This window comes from Aotus nancymaae, unplaced genomic scaffold (assembly GCF_030222135.1).
Source record: "Aotus nancymaae isolate 86718 unplaced genomic scaffold, 86718_ANA_hifiasm-v0.15.2.pri h1tg000040l, whole genome shotgun sequence".
In the NCBI taxonomy this organism is placed as follows: Eukaryota; Metazoa; Chordata; class Mammalia; order Primates; family Aotidae; genus Aotus; species Aotus nancymaae.
Window position 1 is genome coordinate 66362757 of NW_026988454.1, and position 19741 is coordinate 66382497.

A 19741-nucleotide genomic window follows, 5' to 3' on the forward strand; every position below is an offset into this window, starting at 1 on the left:
TTTCTAGCAATACAACTCTTCCTCATTTAACCCAAATCCACTCACCCCTCTCCAAGGAAAGACAACTAAACATTTCAAGGACTCCATTATAGCACTTAGTCCTAGATCTCTTGGTTGTATCTAGTCACCCTCTAGTTTTTTAGCAAGCCCATCTCAATATTCTCTAGTCAGTCAATAGACTAGATTACAAAGTTACAGCCAACCAATGCTGTATTCAACAGTGAAGGATAGAGAGAGGAAAGAGAAACAGAATTACTTAAAATATATTACTTAAAATATGTTGATATATAAGACAGCAAGGGAAAAAGATTGGAGACCACTGTGTGTTTCTGCAACTGACCAGGGAGTCAAACAGATATTTATGATTCATTTTCTCAACCATCCATCACCTGTACACTTCTGCTTCAAGCAATCACTTAGCTAATCGAGACTTTTTATCCAGTGGAGTGACCAAAAGCATACATTCCCGATAGACTGAAAATTGAAATTTTGCATATGTTTAATATAGAGGATAGTAAAAGTATTTAATTAATTTTTCAAATGGATACAGTAGTGTAAGATTTATTTAGGGTCTATCCAAATTTCTCTCCCCTTCTTATAAAACAATAGTCCAATTTCTTCATCAGGATCAGTTTCCCAGACTATACTGCAACCACATTTAGTTTGTTCATTCAAGAACCTGAGAGCCTCAAGTGGCCATGTGTCTGTTTCACTTTCCAAGTAAACCGTTAATCCTTTGGATAATAAGCCTCTAGCAAAGCTAGAGTTATAGGGAAGAGAAGCAAAAGTTTTCAAGTAGTTTTTTTTTAAATCTGTGATTTCAAAAGACATCCACACCTTGAATACTTTGGTTCCCGGAACCATATTGTGGCAGTAGAACAAATAGCATCATTAAGATTACTAGTTCTGATGCTGCACATCATCCTATAGGATACTATCCCAACCTTCCCAGGTATTGTCTCCCAAATGCCATTCTGAGTCTTTAATCTATAAAACCAACTCTTTCTATTAATGAGAACATAATAAGACCAGTGCATTCAATAGTATCATTCCATTGTCTTATCCTTTCCTTTATGAAATGAATTCCTCAGTCAGATACATTAGTATACAGGGTATTGTCATGATATATAAGGCATTCAGTAATTCTACCATTGAGGCTACTGGAAGAACCACGTTTGGTAGGAAAAGAGAATTAAAATCCAAAGTAAGTGCCTGGACTTACAAAGATGAATACATGTCTCCTCAATGATAGAGACGATCCAGTATAATCTTCTCACCATCTGGTAACTATCTGGTTCCAGGGGTGAGATACTTTATTATAGGCCCAATGTTTCCACTGGTGGCATATTAGGCACTGAGCAGTGGAAATAACTGGGTCTTCCTGAGGAAAAGGAAGTTTGAGTTTGACCCATGCATAATTTTCATCTCTTTTACGTTGTCCACTGAGTACAAAAACCTATTGTATAAAACACTGTGGCCTGGGAAGGAGGCTATCCGATATCCTAAGAGGTGGTTATTTTGCCCACTTGATCATTACCAGCATTTTGTACAATGCTCTGAATTTTTTGTCAAGCATCTTCATGAAATACAGATAATCTTTTATTCTGGGAGTAAGAGTTTATCCACCTAAAACTTCTGCTTTTCTTGTCCTCCAGTAATACTCTTGCCAAGCCTTCTTACCATCTGGTAAAATGTGAATCATCAACTTGCATCATCTCTGTTTTCCAGTAAAATGACAGTGAAATACTCAGTTTATGATCAACAGCTTTTGTTGCAAGGTCACCTGGTGTCACATAGTCAGGCACTCAGTCTTTTTCTTCCCACCTCCCCAAAATATCCATAAAAATAGAAGCCCTCTATTTCTAAGCCATAGGCAGCCCTTGCCAGAATTTGTATTCATTTTTTTAAAAAAGAAGTTATATTTTGGGCATGTTAGTTTGCATATCCAAGACTTTCAAGTGGAGATTTCAAGGCAATTAGATGTAAGAAGTTTGTAAAACCTACAGAGACTGTGAAATGAGCATATGAACATGGAAGCATCAGCATGGAGGCAACCGTTAAATCCAGGTGAGCACATGAGACTCTCAGGCAGAGTATAGAGAAACAGAGGGCAGGCCTGAGAGATTCTCTTAGAGCAAGCTGAGATGGAAAATGAGATACTGGCACAGGTCACTAAGAATGTGATGCCACTATGGTAAGACAGTGTCCTAAAACACTGTAGAAGAGAGGGTTCCATAAAGGAAGGAGTGCTTGGCTATACCAAATGTGAATGGGAGTTGAGTGGAGGAGAGCAGAGAAACACCCATGGGATTTAGCACTTGAAGGTCCTGGATGAACTTGGCAGTCAGTGACATGTGAACAGAAACAATTTGGAATGGATTGAGGAGCAAATGAGGAGGGCGAGGGGATGGAAATGGAAGCAAATAGCATATACAACTTCTAGATGTTTTACTGTGTAATTTAATTAATGTTATAAATTAACATCTAGCAAATACGTATGGTCTATCAGCTTTCACCCAATATTCTGCAGTCTGGTCCCATAGGCGAGGATAACAGTGCTACTATCTGGATAGTGGACAACTTGCACTAACAGATAAAAGAACAGAGGGAAGGCCTTTTCTTCTGAGTGCGTCTGTAGATTAAAAGCTCAGAATACTGGGCCCTGTGCAGTGGCTCACACCTATAATCCCAGCACTTTGGGAGGCCAAGGCAGGTGGATCACTTGAGGTCAGGAGTTCAAGATCAGCGTGGCCAACATAGTGAAACTCCACCTCTACTAAAAAAAAATACAAAAAGGCCAGGCACGGTGGCTCACGCCTGTAATCCCAGCACTTTGAGAGGCCAAAGCGGGTGGATCACAAGGTCAAGAGATCGAGACCATCCTGGTCAACATGGTGAAACTCCGTCTCTACTAAAAATACAAAAAATTAGCTGGGCATGGTGGTGCGCACCTGTAATCCCAGCTACTCAGGAGGCTGAGGCAGGAGAATTGCTTGAACCCAGGAGGCGGAGGTTGTGGTGAGCCGAGATCGCGCCATTGCACTCCAGCCTGGGTAATAAGAGCGAAACTCCGTCTCAAAAAAAAAAAAATACAAAAATTAGCCGAGCATGGTGGCATGTACCTGTAATCCCAGCTACTTGGGAGGCTGAGGCATGAAAATCATTTGAACCTGGGAGGCAGAGGTTGCAGTGAGCTGAGATCGCGCCACTGTGCTCCAGCCTGGGCAGCAGAGCAAGACTCCATCTCAAAAAAAAAAAAAAAAATCTCAGAGTACTGCCCTTAGATGAAATTCCCCTCAACTCCTCTGTGTATCTTGCCAGTTAACAACAGGGCTGCCCCTTTCTTCCTCCACACTGCTAAATAAGATCCAGGCAGCTAAAAGAATACAGCAAAGAGAACTCGCTATTCATTTTTGTCCTTACAAGTAGAGATGAATTAGGATTCTGCAAGGCTTTTTGCCATAAATGTTTTAAGTTGTATTCTACAGTCTACAATATTACCCAAAGGTAGGTGGGGAAAAAGATCTGAAGCAGGAAAGATAAGAGCTTTCTGACATGAGCAAACTATGGAAGGAATCCAGGTAGAAGTAACATGAGAATTAAAAGGGTATGGGAGATAAGAGCTCCCTGGAACAAGGAACAGCAGTATAGTTAACTCTTGTTAATTCAAATTAATTGACTAGAAGACTCTTCTAAAGTATACAGAACATTATTTTTGGAATGTGCCAATTATAATTTTGCACAGTGCTTCAGAGTGAATTTATGAAAACTCTAATGCAGGTGCATAGGAAGAACACTTTCATGAAGAATAAGATGGATAGTGTTTTCACATGCTTAATACTAAAGAGTGTTTTTAGATGCTAGAGCAGCTTATCATTTTAAGCTAAACATAATCCACCTAATCTAATTACAAGTGAAATATTAGTAGACTTACAGAGATGAACTATAGCTTTGCTTTATTCAAAATCATCCCAAGTTCAGATTTGGTGGGGATTCTACTAATGACATTTTACTATAGTTTTCTTCAATTCATTTGCCTGTTAATTCAACATATAGATAGATATTCACCTCTTCTTATAGGTAAGAAGTTAGTACTAGACGTTGAAGATGGATTTTGAAATTGCTTTAAATCAGAAATTAAGTTGAATTTAATGCAGGGTAACCACATCATTTCTAACTCAATGGACCTTTTTTTTTTTTTATAGAACTAAAATAAATTTGACTCATCATACAAAATTCCCACTCCAGATGCTTTCTGTTTTGGTCAAACCTCACACCTCTAAATGACTGACCAGTAAACAAACTATTACGCTGAGAATACTAAATGTCAAACAGACATTATCTAAAGATTTGCTGAGCATTGGATGTTTGAACCCAGTTGGGCCTTGTGAAATATTTCTGCAATTTAGAGCAGCTATTCAGTATCCTTGAGTTACATGATAGGAAACTGTTCTATGTTATTTTGCCTTACTTGGTAGCATGTATATCCTATTGAAGAAGGAGGCAAAATATATCAGTTATTACTAAGCATAATAGTAATTTACTTTTACTAAACTATTAAGTGATGTATTTATATAGAGTTCTTTAGAATTCATTTAAAGTTTATATTATCACATTTTATCATGAATTCTCAAAGAGTAGTTTTTGTTATCCCCATTTTATAGATATAAAAACTGAAACTTAGAAGGATTAAGTGATTGTCCAGATAGCACAAGCAAGCAAGTGGCAGCTTAGGAACTCACAACAGGGTAGCTAACCTAGAGTCTGTTATTTTACTGTGCCATACAGTAATTGGAATCATTGACAACATTGAATCGAAAAGACGGAAAAGTCATGGTGGGGGTAGGGGGAATTTGATGGAGACGAAAGTGCAGTAAAAATAAAGAAAACTCAGTAGCTGAGCTGGGCACGGTGGCTCACACCTGTAATCCCAGCACTTTGGGAGGCCAAGGTGGGTGGATCACATGATGTCAGGATTTTGAGACAAGCCTGGCCCAGGTGTGGTGGTGCACACCAGTATTCCCAGCTACTTGGGAGCTGAGGCAGGAGAATCACCTGAACACGGGAAGCAGAGGTTGCAGTGAGCCAAGATCATGCCACTGCACTCCAGCCTGGATGACAGACTCAGACTCCATCTCAAAAATTTTATTTAATAAAAGAAAGGAAAAAAAGAAAAAAGAAAAATCAGAGGCTGAAATACCAAACAAGAGCAACCAACAAGAGCTGTGCCATTCTCAATCATGAGGTAGTTGATAAAGGTAATATTTTAGTTTAAAAAAATATTAGATATGTTTCATTTTTAGGCATAGAAGCAGAAATACTCAAATAATAAAGAAAAAACAGATTTATAAATCATCTGCAAAGAGTTTTCCAGCTATAAGTTGAATACGTTACTCATTATTTCAACTCTTACTTGTTTTCTGCATATAGTCAAAAACAATGGGGCTCAGCCTTAAGCCTGATTAATAATAATATTACTTTCAGTAGTTAACTGAATATCTCTCTTATTCATGTAGTGATTAAAGGGTGGCGTTGTACTTGAGAGCATGGACTGGAGCCAGGCTTCTTTGTCAATACTGACTGCCTGTTGCAAGCTATGTGGCCTTGGTAGGATTACTCTCTGAGCACCATCTCTTCAACTGTAAAAGAGAATAATAAGAAACCCATCCTCATAGGAATCTTGTGAGGATTACATGTGTTAATACATTTAAAATACTGAAACATAGTTAAATGTTCAATAAATGTTAGTGTTATTACTGTGATAATATAGCAATGTGAAATTATACCTTATAAGCAGGTTCTTTTCTTGAGAGCTGTTGTCAAATTTGATCTTATATTTATACCTTTTTGCCCGTGATCCTTCACAAATTTAATTAATTTCATATCATAATTACCCATTTAACAATATACTAGTTTAGAAAGTTTTATAATATCCCTTTCATTACCTTTATCTGCATTTTTAAAGTTTTTCAATATATGGAAATGCTAAGTATGAGTTAGAATCAGAATTCTTCAACAATGGAAATAAACATAAAAGTTATATTCAGAAATAAATATGAAGTACTTACACTGGGATATTCTACCAAAAGCATGGTAAATTAAATTAAAAATGTGAATCAGAAAAAAATATTTAATATCTTACCCTACAACCCAGTTTTGATACTGCTTGTATTAAGAATTAGGCCAAGTGCAAAGGGCATAAATAGGCATTTTTCAAAAGAGGACATACAATGGCCAAAAAGTATATGAAAAAATGCTCAACATCATTAATCATCATAAAAATGCAAACTAAAACCACAATGGAATATTATTTTACCCCAGTCAGAATGGCTATTATCATCTATGAGAATGCAGAGGAAAGGGAACTCTTACACACTATTGGTGGGAATGTAAATTAGAACAACCTCTATGGAAAATAGTTTGGAGATTTCTCAGAAAAACTAAAAATAGAACTACAATTCCATTTAGCAATTTTACAACTAGGTGTCTACTCAAAGGAAAAAAAATCAGTCTATCAAAAAGATACCTGCACTCATATATTTATTTCAGCACTATTCACAATAACAAAGATATGGAATCAACCTAAGTATCCATCAATAAATGATTGAAATCATCCTGAGTATCCATCAATAATAACTGAATAAAGAAAATGTATATATATAATGGAATACTGTTCAGGCATAAAAAAGAATAAAGTCATGTCTTTTGCAGCAGCATGGATGGAACTATAGGTAGTTATCTTAAGTGAAACAAGCCAGTCACAGAAAGCCAAATATTACACGTTCTCACTTGTAAGTGGGTGCTAAAAAAATGTATACATATGACTATGTATCCACAAAAAATAAAAATAAATTTAATGTATACAAATGGATGTAGAGAGGGGAATAATACATAATGGAGACTTGGAAGGGTGAGAGTGGTAGATGGAGGGAGGTAGATGATGAGAAATTACTTAATAATTACTTAATGGGTACAATGTACATAATTCAGGTAATGGGTACCCTAAAAGCCCTGACATAACCACTACACAGTCTAGACATGTAATAAGATTCTGCTTGTACCCACCACCTCAAAAAAGTTTTTAAGACAAATGTGAGCATGCTTTCTTAAGAAAAAAAAAAAAGGAAAGAAAAAAGAATTAGGCCAATATAAAAAGCCAACATTGAAAATGGTATTGTGTTTATTTGGCAGACATAGCAAAGATTTAGCTGTTATTGTTTGTATTTCATTTGTACATTTAATTCGTATTTCACTTATATATTTACTTCACATGTAATTTAATCACATATAAATATATTTCTATGTTAAGAGTATGATAAATCATTTTGAGGTATGGTTGTCTTTGAGCTTCAGAAAGAGCAAGGGAGTATAAATTTTGGGAGTATTGATAAAGTTTAGAAACTATTCTTTTTAATTCATGTATTTCTTGAGTTATTTTTTATTAGTGTATCAATAGAATGCTCTAAAGTGTTTTATTGTTAGTTTCTCTTCTTTCAATGTATGGGGTTTATCATACAGACTTGTATTATAAGAAATTAACGTTTGAACGTTTGGTGATTATAAGGAAATATTTTAATTTCATTTAACATCTGTACCAGATATGATATATTTAATTATTTTTATTTAAAAGAATCTTTGTAACTTTTATTCTTCTGTGGTGCATTTTAGACAATTGATAAGCATTATTCAGTGGCATATGGTCTGAGTCTGACATGCTTTGAAAAGAGTACAGAGTTCTGATAATGAGGATTCTGTGAAAATGAGAAAACCAGTACAACAGATATGCTTTGAGAAAGTATGGGTTTTTAGCATCTTGAAACAATATATCACACTCAAAAGGACAGAACTGGGCGGCACAATCTGTTAGCTCATTCTTGTCCAATCTGGTCTCCTCCTTTCTTTTGGAGCCAACATTGTCATCAACTCACTGAATTATATTCTGACTGGAATGTATTTCAGGCACAGAGTAATGTAGCTACTTAAATGGAATCTATCTTTCTACAAAAGCTTTTTGAGTATAATAAATATAAAATGTAAAAAAAATCTACTAAGTTAAAGTAAATGGCTCAACAGTTTACATATGTGCCCCTCCCCCAACCTTAAAAAAAGATCACTACCTAGAAGAACATAGCTCTGTTTTTCTTTTATGTATGATATTGAATAATTTTTTTTAACAATCAGGTGGTCAGACATATTTCAAAGGCTGTTTATTGGAAAGATACCTATAAATTACAACAAATATTTGTTGAACAAAAATGAACTATGGAAGTAAAACTTCCTCTATTAGTGTTTTAATTATCATGGTTTTTTAAAATTCTGTAGCAGCCCTTCTTAACAGGAATTAAGACTTAAGGTACTAAGGTATCTATTTTATGTATAAAATAAACCTATCTCCTCTCCATCTAGAATAGTACTAGCTATCATTGGAAAAATTGAGAAGATGGTAACCCAAGTATTTTTTTATAGGGCTTAATTCTCTCGTGGAACCAGGGCTAAGAAAATATACTCTTTAGTGTTCAAAATCACTGGGTCTTTCAATTTGAAATATACTGGATTGTTTAAATGAATTGAGTGTTATATTAGGACTATATTACTTTATATAAAGGATTAAATGTGAAAATCTTTCTAAAGTGATAAACTCAATGCCTGGCATATTTTAAGTGCTCAACAGATTATATCTGCTATCATGTTTTAAACTTCCATTATCCTAAGTTTCTGAAAACTTTTGCTTGTCTTACGATGTTTTCATCAAGATGAAACTTATTTTTAAGTACAGTAACAAAGATGTATATAATCCAAAAAAATTTAGTTTTCAGATTTGTACAGGCAGTCCTAGTAGTATTTTGTACTTAATGATTAACAGCTATAAATTTTGCTTTTTTTATGATGTTCAAATAATTTGGAATTCAGCCAGAGAAACCATGTAACAAATGAAGCTTTTTTGTGTGTGTGATTGTCTTCATGAGGATTTAAAGTCTTTGCCAGTTCGGATAAAGCAAACAGTTCTCTTTACTGCATTGATTTAAGTGAATGTGGGGGCTAGGAGATTGAGAAAGAGTTAGCCTTCCCTGATGTAAAAGGAAGGATATTAATGCCTCACCAGACCTTCTGCCAGTGGAACCTTTAGCCTTCCTGTGGCAAATGGTACATTACTGTTTGGGTATGATTGGCATTGCCATGGGGCACCATAAATTACACAAGTTATATATATTTATATGAGTTATAAAACTGAAAAAAACTCTCAAACTAATTATGGAAGCAAGGACACAAGTGAATTAGTTTCTTTTAGTGTAAATTGAAGATATTTTTTAGTGTGAACTATTGAACAAAAAATGGTAACAAGTTGTCACTTGAGAATAGCTAACATATAGTTTATGAGACAAGACAAGCACCTTTTTTTATAACATGCATTAGTAGTCAGCTTACATATCCTGTGCTAATTTTAAGGTAAAGTGGATTCTTATTAATATATTTCCATATTCCTGCTTAACAGTTCATAAAGTAAATAATACAAGAATATTAGGTGGCCAAACAGAATGAACTATTTATACATTGCATTCAGTTCAGTGAAAGTTGAAAAATAGTATTTCTTATGTGTATGTCGTTAAAATATCACCTAGTTTGTGCAGTGCTTTTTTGATACATTAGTAATTATTATAAAGCTAAAGTTTATTATCCTATTTTATGGATTACTGTAAGTGTAAAACAGCTTGCTTCCACATTAAAAAAAACTTAGAAAATTTTTCTGACTAATGAAAATAAAATGAACCAGAATGAAAGCAGTTGGAATGTTTCATTTTATGGATATTTTGGTTATTCATTTTTACTAAACTACAGCAGCAGTGACAGTTTCTCAAGCTGGGGATTTTGTGATATACTTACTGACTTATGCATAGACAAGATATTAACTGTATTGCAAGCATACTTATATACATTAGAGGTTGTTAATAGAAGAAAAAGGGAAATAAAAGCTGAAGAAAATGTCACTTTTTCATACTTCTATCTCAGGCATATAAAAATTATACATTTACTATTTTCAAGTACAGAAATTATACATTTACTATTTTCAACTTCTCTTCTGTGGCTTACTGCTGGAATGTGTTAGTGAAGCTTTAGAGATGTATCCTTCTTTTCAGTGCTCATGTCTTCTCAAATCACTTGGTCTTTACATTATTCTCCTCATGGAGTTTCCCATAAAGACCTTCCTTATGCTGCACCTTATGTAATCCTCCGCTTCAAGGACAGAGAACTATCTGAGACAAGGAAACTGGGCTTTCTTTTTCGTCTTCATCTGTTTTTTTTGTGAGACAGAATCTAGCTCTGTTGCCCAGGCTGGAATGCACTGGCATGATCTAAGTTCACTGTAACCTCTACATCCCGGGTTCAAGTGATTCTCCTGTCTCAGCCTCCTGAGTAGCTGGGGTTATAGGCATGCACCACCATGTCCAGCTAATTTTTGCATTTTTAGTAGAGATGAGGTTTCTCCATGTTGGCCAGGCTGATCTCAATCTCCTGACCTCAAACCTCAAGTGATCCACCTGCCTTGGCCTCCAAAAGTGCTGGGATTACAGATTTGAGCCACCACACCCAACCAAAACTGGGCTTTCTATTTTGTTCTTTACAAGAAATTTTGTAAGAAAATAAGATTTGCTCTTTCTTCCCATAAAATTTGTATTACTTTAAGTATTTTCCATGTAGAATAGAAAGTGATAGAATATTCAGAGAGCATTTATAAAATATGAATTTCAAAAAACATTTAGACATATGACAATTTAATGAGCTAAACTGAAGCTAGAAATGTTTAAAAATGTAAAAATTGTGAATATAATAAATGTAGCATTTAAAGTAAGTGAGATAAGGAATTACTTAACCTGTATTGCTAGAATAATTGGTTAATTATTTAGGAAAAATAAACTTAGATTTCTGCCGTATTTTCTATATGAAAATAAATTACAAGATAGTTATTTAAATTTAAAAAAAAACTATAACAGAAGTTGAAGAAATAGAGAAATCTACATTATATGTATATATTTTAGGAAAAGTTTTCTAAGCAACAAAACATAAGGTACCAATTTATAATTTTAAGTCTATAAAGTTAAGGCATAAATAAAATGAAATGCAAATAAAAAACTAGGGCAAAAATATTTATAGCATATTATGGACAAGGGATTAATACCCTTAATATATTTTTAAAAATCACAAGTCAATAAGAAAAAAAAAGACTATTACTATTACATCCACTTAAAAATGAAAAGACAAACTAGAAAAGAAAACAGCCAGTAAATATAAAAAGTGTCTGTCTGTACTATTGATCAAAGATAAGAAGTAAACAAAAATACCCCAGTTTAATTTTTTAAATAGTATTCAGAGTGTTGAGAGCATAGTAACATTGACACTCCAATATATTTATAGTTGTATACCTCTCTGGAAAACAATTTTTGAATAGTTCTTTACTTAAAATATTTTGAATTGTTGATTACTTAAAACATTCATATCCTTTTATTATTACTAAATTTACATAGAAGGAGAATAATAATATTTTCTATTGTAGGGCTTTAGGGAAGATTAAGTGCACATGTAAGATTACTGTTATTATTTTAAATTTACAGTTAAAGAAATGGGCTTGGAGAGATTAGTGACTTTTTCACTAAGTTCTTTAAGAAAGCATAAATTGGAACAATTTCTATCTGTCTACAAGGCTTATGGCTGATTCTTTTTTTCACTATTTTTTGGTCATATTTTCAAAATTTTTGGCACTGAGCTTCAAAAACAGTATTTTTTATAACAAGAGATGAACAGAGACACTGAAATATTACATCCTTTTTAATGGTTGTATTCATTAAAGGATATATCATTTATCTACAGATTTTTTTCTCTTGATTCATAAAAATAAGACTGATAATATTTAAACTTTAGTGTGTTTGGAGTACATATTCTCACCAAGTAGATATTCTTTTCAGTTAATTAAACTTTAATCATAATGGTAGATGGGACATATATTTTTATGTCCATATAGTAACATAAAAAAAAATTAAACAGATATAGTCTTAATATGAAATTTTTAACATTAATACATCTACATCTTGTAATTGTATTTTTATTTGCAGATGGAGAACATCATTGCAACAGTAAGAGATTCCAACCTCAAGCTGACACTTGCTTTTGGAATAGGAATGCATCATGCTGGATTACATGAGAGGGACCGAAAAACAGTAGAGGAACTATTTGTAAACTGCAAAGTTCAGGTACTTTTCTTTCTCCATTGAACACATATTTAAATGTAAGTTAAATGTTATATTTTCCTTAGATATAAGATATTTTATTTTGCTTTTTAGGTTCTTATTGCTACAAGCACATTAGCCTGGGGTGTAAACTTTCCAGCTCATTTGGTAATTATTAAGGGAACAGAATACTATGACGGAAAAACAAGACGTTATGTGGATTTTCCCATTACAGGTAATTTTCTTAAATTCACAAAAACACATGAAACTCTATTTTAGCCTTAGTAAATTTGAATTTGAATAATTAATAATTTGAATTTCTACAAATTAAACTTTTAAAAATTGGTCACCTTTAAACAAATGATAAGCAATTATAGACTTTTTGTTTCCAGTTAAAATATTATACAAAATATTGCTGCATTATTTACTTTTACTTACACAAAAGTAAGTAAATAATAAGTAACTTAAAGTACTTATTATTAAACCAACCAAAGTTGGCTTTATAAATAGATAAAAGTACTTCTTAGTGGCTATTAGTGAAATTCCTTAGTAAATTATGACTAAGTATTACTTTGCTTAATTTTAAATGTACTTCACTAGAAATGATACCTCATGGGATTTCTAGAACCAAAGTATTTGTTGCTGCAACTTATGCATGAAGAGTCTATTATGATATCTTGAAACATACTAAAAGCATTTTCAGTGGGTTTGAAAAGGGAAATACACTCAATGTATATTTTCACTAAATAAATACATGTAAAGGCTATATTATTTATAAATCATTGGTTATCTCAGAGATTTATGTAGGCTAAAAGAAAGAAATTTTATATCAGGGAGTAGGGAAGACAAGGCCTAAATGGGTTCAGTATTCATGGGGAAAATAATCAAATGACTCTGCTGAAAAGACTTTTCTGTATATGTTTTATTTTTCACTTTTTCTTATTTAATTAAAATAGTAATATCTACTAAACAACATTTTAAAGCATTCCACTAAAGGGAATTTTCATCTTTCTTACACTTATAAATGTTAAGAGAGACCCTTTTGGGGACTCAGTTTTCCATCATAGTTACTTGCTTATTTAATTATTTTCTGAGTGAATTATACTAATTTAGGGAACTCACTATAGTAGTAGCCATCAAGATAGCAAACATATTATTAAAATATTCTGTTTCTTTTGTTATTTGGTTGATTACAGAATCATGCCATAGTCAGTAAATATACCTTGTGCTATATGCTACATTTATCTCTTTGTTCTCTCTTTTAAAGATGTCCTCCAGATGATGGGGCGTGCTGGGAGGCCACAGTTTGATGACCAAGGCAAAGCTGTAATTCTGGTTCATGACATAAAGAAAGACTTTTATAAAAAATTTCTTTATGAACCTTTCCCAGTAGAATCAAGGTAAATCTTATTTAAATTAGTTTAAATAGATTTATTTCATGACAAGTTGGTATTTTCTGGTTGTATTTTATTATGTAAAAATCAGTAAAAGTGATAGCTTAAAAGATTTATACTATAATGTGAAACAATATAATGAATACTTTATGACAATATTCAATTATAATTTAAATGTTAAAAAAGAACTTTTTTTAAATGAGCAGTATTGTGTAATGTTCAGTCACATTGGCTATCAAGCCAGATGACCTGGGTTAAAATCTGAGCTCTACCATTTACTTGCTTGATCTTGAGCAAGTTATTTAACTCCTCAGTGCCTTATTATACCTATTGTAAGATAGACATGGTAGCAATACCAGCTGTCTCATAGAGTATTAATAATGATCAAATGCATAGTGCTTAGAATGGTGTCTGTCACATAGTAAACATTTAATAAAGTATTAGCTTGGTGAGAGTTTTCATAGTACAGTTGTACAGTTAATAAATAAATACAGAAAATAAGGGAGCATGTAATTAATGATTTAGGCTGCTGACTTATTTGAGAATTATCCTATACCTCTTTTGGAACCCAATAACTACTACTCCTTTTACAAAGTCTTCTCTCATATTCCCAGCTGAAAATAACCTTTCTCCTCTCAGATTTATGTAGTTTTCACTTATAAACACTTATCACTTTCTCCCTTTTATGATAGTCCTTTTCTGATTGTTGGATCTCCTTTACCATATTCTAACTGCATTAAGGACAAAACATTTGATTTATCCTATATATAGTTATTGGTTCTTTTTATTCTTTTATAAATGCTAATAATGTTAATTTTAAAATCTTAGAAAGTCAGCCAGGCATAGTGGCTTACACCTGTAATCCTAGCACTTTGGAAGGCTGAGGCAGAATTTGCTGGAGGCCAGGAGTTTGAGACCAGCCTGGGTAATATAGATAGATCCTGTTTAATAAAAATAAAAAAATTAGCCAGTCATGGTGGTTCGTGCATGTGGTCCTGAGGTGGCAGGAGGATCGGTTGAGCCCAGGAGTTTGAGGTACAGTGTTCCATGACACCACTGCATTCCAATTTGAGCAACAGGGTGAGAACCTATCTCCAGAAAAACAAAAGAGAAAAAAAAAAGAGTAGTCTAAGTACCAATTTCAAGAATTTAGAAAAAAATAGCCAAATGAACTCTGAAAAAGAAAAAGAGTAAGAATTAATAAACTGAAAATAAACATAACTAGAGAAAAATCAACAACACCAAAAGTTGGCTCTTTTAAAAAATGAGTAAAACTGATAAATTTTTTAGTCTAAATATCAGGAATCAAAAAATACCATAGACTGAAATAATAATATGATATTAACAACCTAATGCAAATCATATTTAAAATTTACATCACATAGTAAAATTTCTTCTAAAAATTACTAAAACTGACCAAAAAAAAGATAGAAAATCTAGTCTCTCATCTATCAAAGCAATTGAATCTGAAATTCAAAGTCTTTTAGAAAGAAGTCTTCTGACCCAGATGCTTCATTAGTGATTCTTCACAACATTTAAGGGTGAAATAGCATCACTCTTACACAATCTTCTTCTAGTAGTAGAAAAGGGAAGAATACTTGCCAACTTGTTTTATGAGAACAGAACAACTTGGATACCAAAACCTGATAAGAAATTTACAAGAAGGGAATGTAACAAACCTTTCATTAATGTCAATGTAGAAATCCTAAACAAACAATAATTAATCAAATCAAGCAATGTATAAAAGATAATATATTACTACCACATGCAGTTTTTCTATAAATGCGAAGATGATTATTTGAAAAATGAATTCACCACATGAATAAAAATGAGAAAAATTATAGAATCATTTCATAGATTTAAAAAAATTGATGAAATTCCATACCTACTTATAATAAAAACTGTTAGCAGGAGTAGAAGGGAATGTTCTTAATCTGATAAAGGGTATCTACAAAAAATCTATATCAAGCACGATAATTTATGAGAAGATATTGAAAGGTTTCCCTTTGAGATAGGGAATGATATAGGGATTTTGCTCTCACTTCTTCCAGTTAGCATTAAGCTACAGACCCAAACCACTGCAATAAGGTAACAAAAAGAAATGAAAGTACAAATATTCTTTTGAGACGGAAGTGACTAGAAAAGCACAACAGGAGGGCTTCTGGGACACTGGCTATGCCTGATGTTGACGTTGATTACACAACTGGGTTCACATTGTGAGAACTGAGTTGTACCTATAGAATTTATGTAATTTTCTCCGTGTATATATACTTTAGTAAAAAGTTAATGAAATTTTTTTGTTTTTTACCTTGATATGACCATTATTAATGTTTTATATATTACATAGTATTTCATAGTTTATTCATTTCTCCATTAATGTGCACTTAGAGAATTTCCAGTTTTCTCCTCGTGTATAATGTTGCAGTGAAAGGTTTTCTTCCCTATTCTCACATGTAAATGTTTCTCTAGCAGGTCATAATGAAAAAGTGAAATTGCTGGTTCATAGTGATTATTCAGACAGATACTACAAATTTGATCTGAAAATTGACTGTACCAATTTATAGGTTGCTACTGGTAACCTGAGAGTAACATAACAACTTTTTTTTTTTTTTTAATTCAGCTTATTATGGCCATTTTATCATGTCCTTTGCAAAAACTATTTTTAAAACCTGCATATTTTTTCGTGAATTATAGTTTTACTTAGTTTTTTCTTTTGTCAGACATTGTTAAATTTGTTATACTTGATGTAAGAAATTCAACTGAACATTTTGTTATATCAGTCTTTCAACATATCTGATTATCTTTGTATGCTCTACAATACCTAATACATAATGTCTTATATGACTAGGGACTTTAATAGTTACAAGTTAATGAAGGGAATATATTTGCTCACTTGTGTACTTTAAATAGCATCTCTTTCATGTCAACTCTCCTTTAATGCGCCTCAATACTTCAGTAAGTACCTGTGAACTTCCTTCCTCTGCAAGATATCTCTTCTGTTGCCTGCTTTTACCCCACCTATCCTGGCTGTCATCAACTCCTGAAAGTCACTAGCTTTCTTTTCGTCAGCTTGTATTTATTTTCCATCTAGCAATTTATTTCCCAAAAATGATTGATAGTGGTAAGTGCCATCTATTGAGTACATACCATGTGACAGGCACTAGTGATTGCTTTCGACAAATTAGTACTACTGTTAACTTACCTAATCTGGAAAAATATCATTATAGTACTTTTGTGACATTCTCTCTGACTAGCCTACTTTTTATTCATGTTTAAATGAAAAATATACTTTTTTGAAAGAAAATGAGAACACATATATGTACTGGTGAATACTACGGGTTTACCTGAGTTCATGATACTAAGTGATTTATAGACTCATGGTTAAAGTAGATTGAAACCAAATTCCCACTAAATAATTTGGAATGAGTTATTTACAAAGTATACAAAATTATATACTAAATATTTAAGTTGTATAAAACAAATTTGTTTTTATCTTAGAACATAAAATCTGAATCTTGATGATGTGAGATAAATTTAACTGTTTTTAGTTTAATGATCATTTATGTTTCCCATGTGTTGTTCACTGTATAGTTTATTAGGAGTGCTCTCTGACCACTTAAATGCAGAGATTGCTGGGGGTACAATTACATCTAAGCAAGATGCAATGGATTATATCACCTGGACTTACTTTTTCCGACGTCTTATCATGAATCCCAGGTAAGTGCAAGGGCAGTTATATATATACCTTTCTGTTTTGCCCTGAAAAAAGATACATTTGAAAGTAATAAACTCCAAATTAAGGTACATACAAAAAAGGTAGAACTTTGGAGTTTAGGTATATGAATTTGTCTGGAGAATCAAATGATATCTCTGGTATCACAGTATATTCGAATATCAGTAGTTATATGCATTTGTTACTTAACCTATTTTAATTACCTTAGGCCATCCTGAGGAGTTTGCTCTGTAGTTGAGACATGAGATGCCTGAAATCATTAAGAAATATGCTAAACTGTATAGTGACTGACTTAAATGCAGTTGGAATTCAGAAAAGAGTGAGGCTTGTGAAGTTGTAGGTAGAAAAAAATTTGTGGGGCATTTATAAAGGTTAATGAGAATATTGCAAGAGAAAATAAAATTGAGGCATGATAGAGTGTCACTCCAGGCAATATGTTATATCTTCATTTGGCACTTACTATTTGTCAAATAGTAAACTAGACACTGGGATGTGGAAATGAGTACATGATTCCCTGTGTTCTAACAGCTGATCTTTAGTGTGGGAAAAACACATATAAGTCATTACAATGAAAATTATAAATGCTCTAATAGAATGATATTTAAGCCAATGAGAGTGACAGTTTCACAGAAAAGGTGACACTTCATCCAAATCTTGAATCAGGAACACGAGTAGAAAAGACAGAAGACACTTCAGGCAAAATTATATTATATGGGCAAAAATCTTCAGGGCTTGAAAGAGTCGTAAGTGTTTAGAGAATATAAAAAAGTTTAATGTAGCCAGAACCTAAGAAGGGAAACAAGATTGTCTTAACTAGAAAGTGGGCCAAGAATCAGAGGCTACAAGGCCTGTATGCTGTGCTAAGGAGTTTATATCTGATCCTGAGGCTACGGTGAGCTATTGGAAGTTTTTAAACATGTATTAACATTACCAAATTAGGTTTTGTTTTGTTTAAATATTTATTGCACTGTAGTAGGAAGTGAACTGGGATGGAAAGACCATTACAGCAGGAAGACCAGTTAGGAAGCTATTGAATAATAGGGAAAAGATTATGAGGATTTTAATAGACACAGAGAAAATGGAGGAAGGGTCAATTTTAAGGGACATTCCAGATGTAAGTAAAAGAAAATATTAAACCATTGTAAAGTCTTAGAGAAGTCATGATGAAAATGTTTTTACTAAATCTTACCTGCTAATATCTTAAGAAGTTTTTTTTTCAGACAACATTTTCACTTACTTAGAAAGGAGTTTGAGAATATGGTGATATTTTGCCCAGTTCCTTCTACCATTAGGGTGTCTGGATTAGATACAAAATATTATTTGAGAACATGGCTGCAAAATTAGTGATATAGCCATCGAGAACTGCACAATTACCACAGGAAACACACACATTACAGTATTAGAATTGTGGAATAGACTTTACATTTATTCTAGCCCAATCTTCTTGTTTGATATTGAAGATAATGGAAGCTGGAAGCTTCAAGTCACTTATTCTAGGTCCCATTACTACTTCTTGATAAAGCCAGATCTTTCAAAGTGAGGTTTTCTGACTCATAATCTACAGCTGTTTAGGTGTGTGCATGTGGGTACATGTGAGTTGGTATGCAACTGTAGATATATTTATCATTTCTATAACATAAGAATCAAGGCATTTAATGTGACAGAAAAGAGCTTTGGGCTTAGAATCAACACATTGATTCTTGTTTCCTCACTCTCCTTTACCAATGGTGTGAGTCTGAGTCACTTTACCTCTCTGAGCTAGACATTCTTCATCTGGAAAGTAATGAATAGCTTCCCTCCCTCACTGGGTCATATTGAGAATTAAATAAATGAATTAAAGCCATTCTAATTCTGTATTAATTATAAAGAATATAATGTAGATTTGTGAGCTGTTGTCTTGGACTCTCGATCAGTTGCTTTACTGATCTGTACCATCCTAAAGAGTATAGTTTAATTAGCGCATTCTCTGAGGCCAGTTTAGTTCTTTAGCAAATTGAAGTTCTTTACTGAATCCACACATACGCTGCCCTTTGTGTATTCTTTTTCAAATTTTTTAAGTTGTTGAACTTTCTATTTTAAAATGATTTGAAGATGAAAAAAATGCAAAAAAAGTTGTACAAAGAAGCACTGTGTACCCTTCACCCAGCTTCCCCATGTTAACAACTTACATGACCATATATTATTATCAAAGGAAATTAATATTTACACAATACTACAGGCTTTATTCAGATTTCACCAATTGATCCACTAATGTACCTTTTCTGTCCAAGATCAAGTTTAGTACCCTGCACTGCATTTAGTTGCCCTGTCTAGTTCACTCCAGTCTGTGATATTTCCTCAGTCTTCCTTTGTCTGTCATAAGCTTGACATTTTTGAAGAGAACTGGCCAGTTA

At 33.1% G+C, this 19741-nt stretch overlaps 1 protein-coding gene across 1 annotated transcript in view; it reads left to right on the forward strand.

Moving 5' to 3' along the window:
• The window catches only part of ASCC3 (activating signal cointegrator 1 complex subunit 3), a 363321-nt gene that overhangs the window by 228708 nt on the left and 114872 nt on the right, over positions 1-19741 (forward strand). Inside the window, exons 31-34 of the mRNA XM_012438418.3 lie at positions 12108-12245; positions 12336-12456; positions 13489-13621; positions 17207-17332. Coding sequence (XP_012293841.2) covers positions 12108-12245; positions 12336-12456; positions 13489-13621; positions 17207-17332 — 518 coding nt within the window. The remainder of the gene's footprint in view (positions 1-12107; positions 12246-12335; positions 12457-13488; positions 13622-17206; positions 17333-19741) is intronic.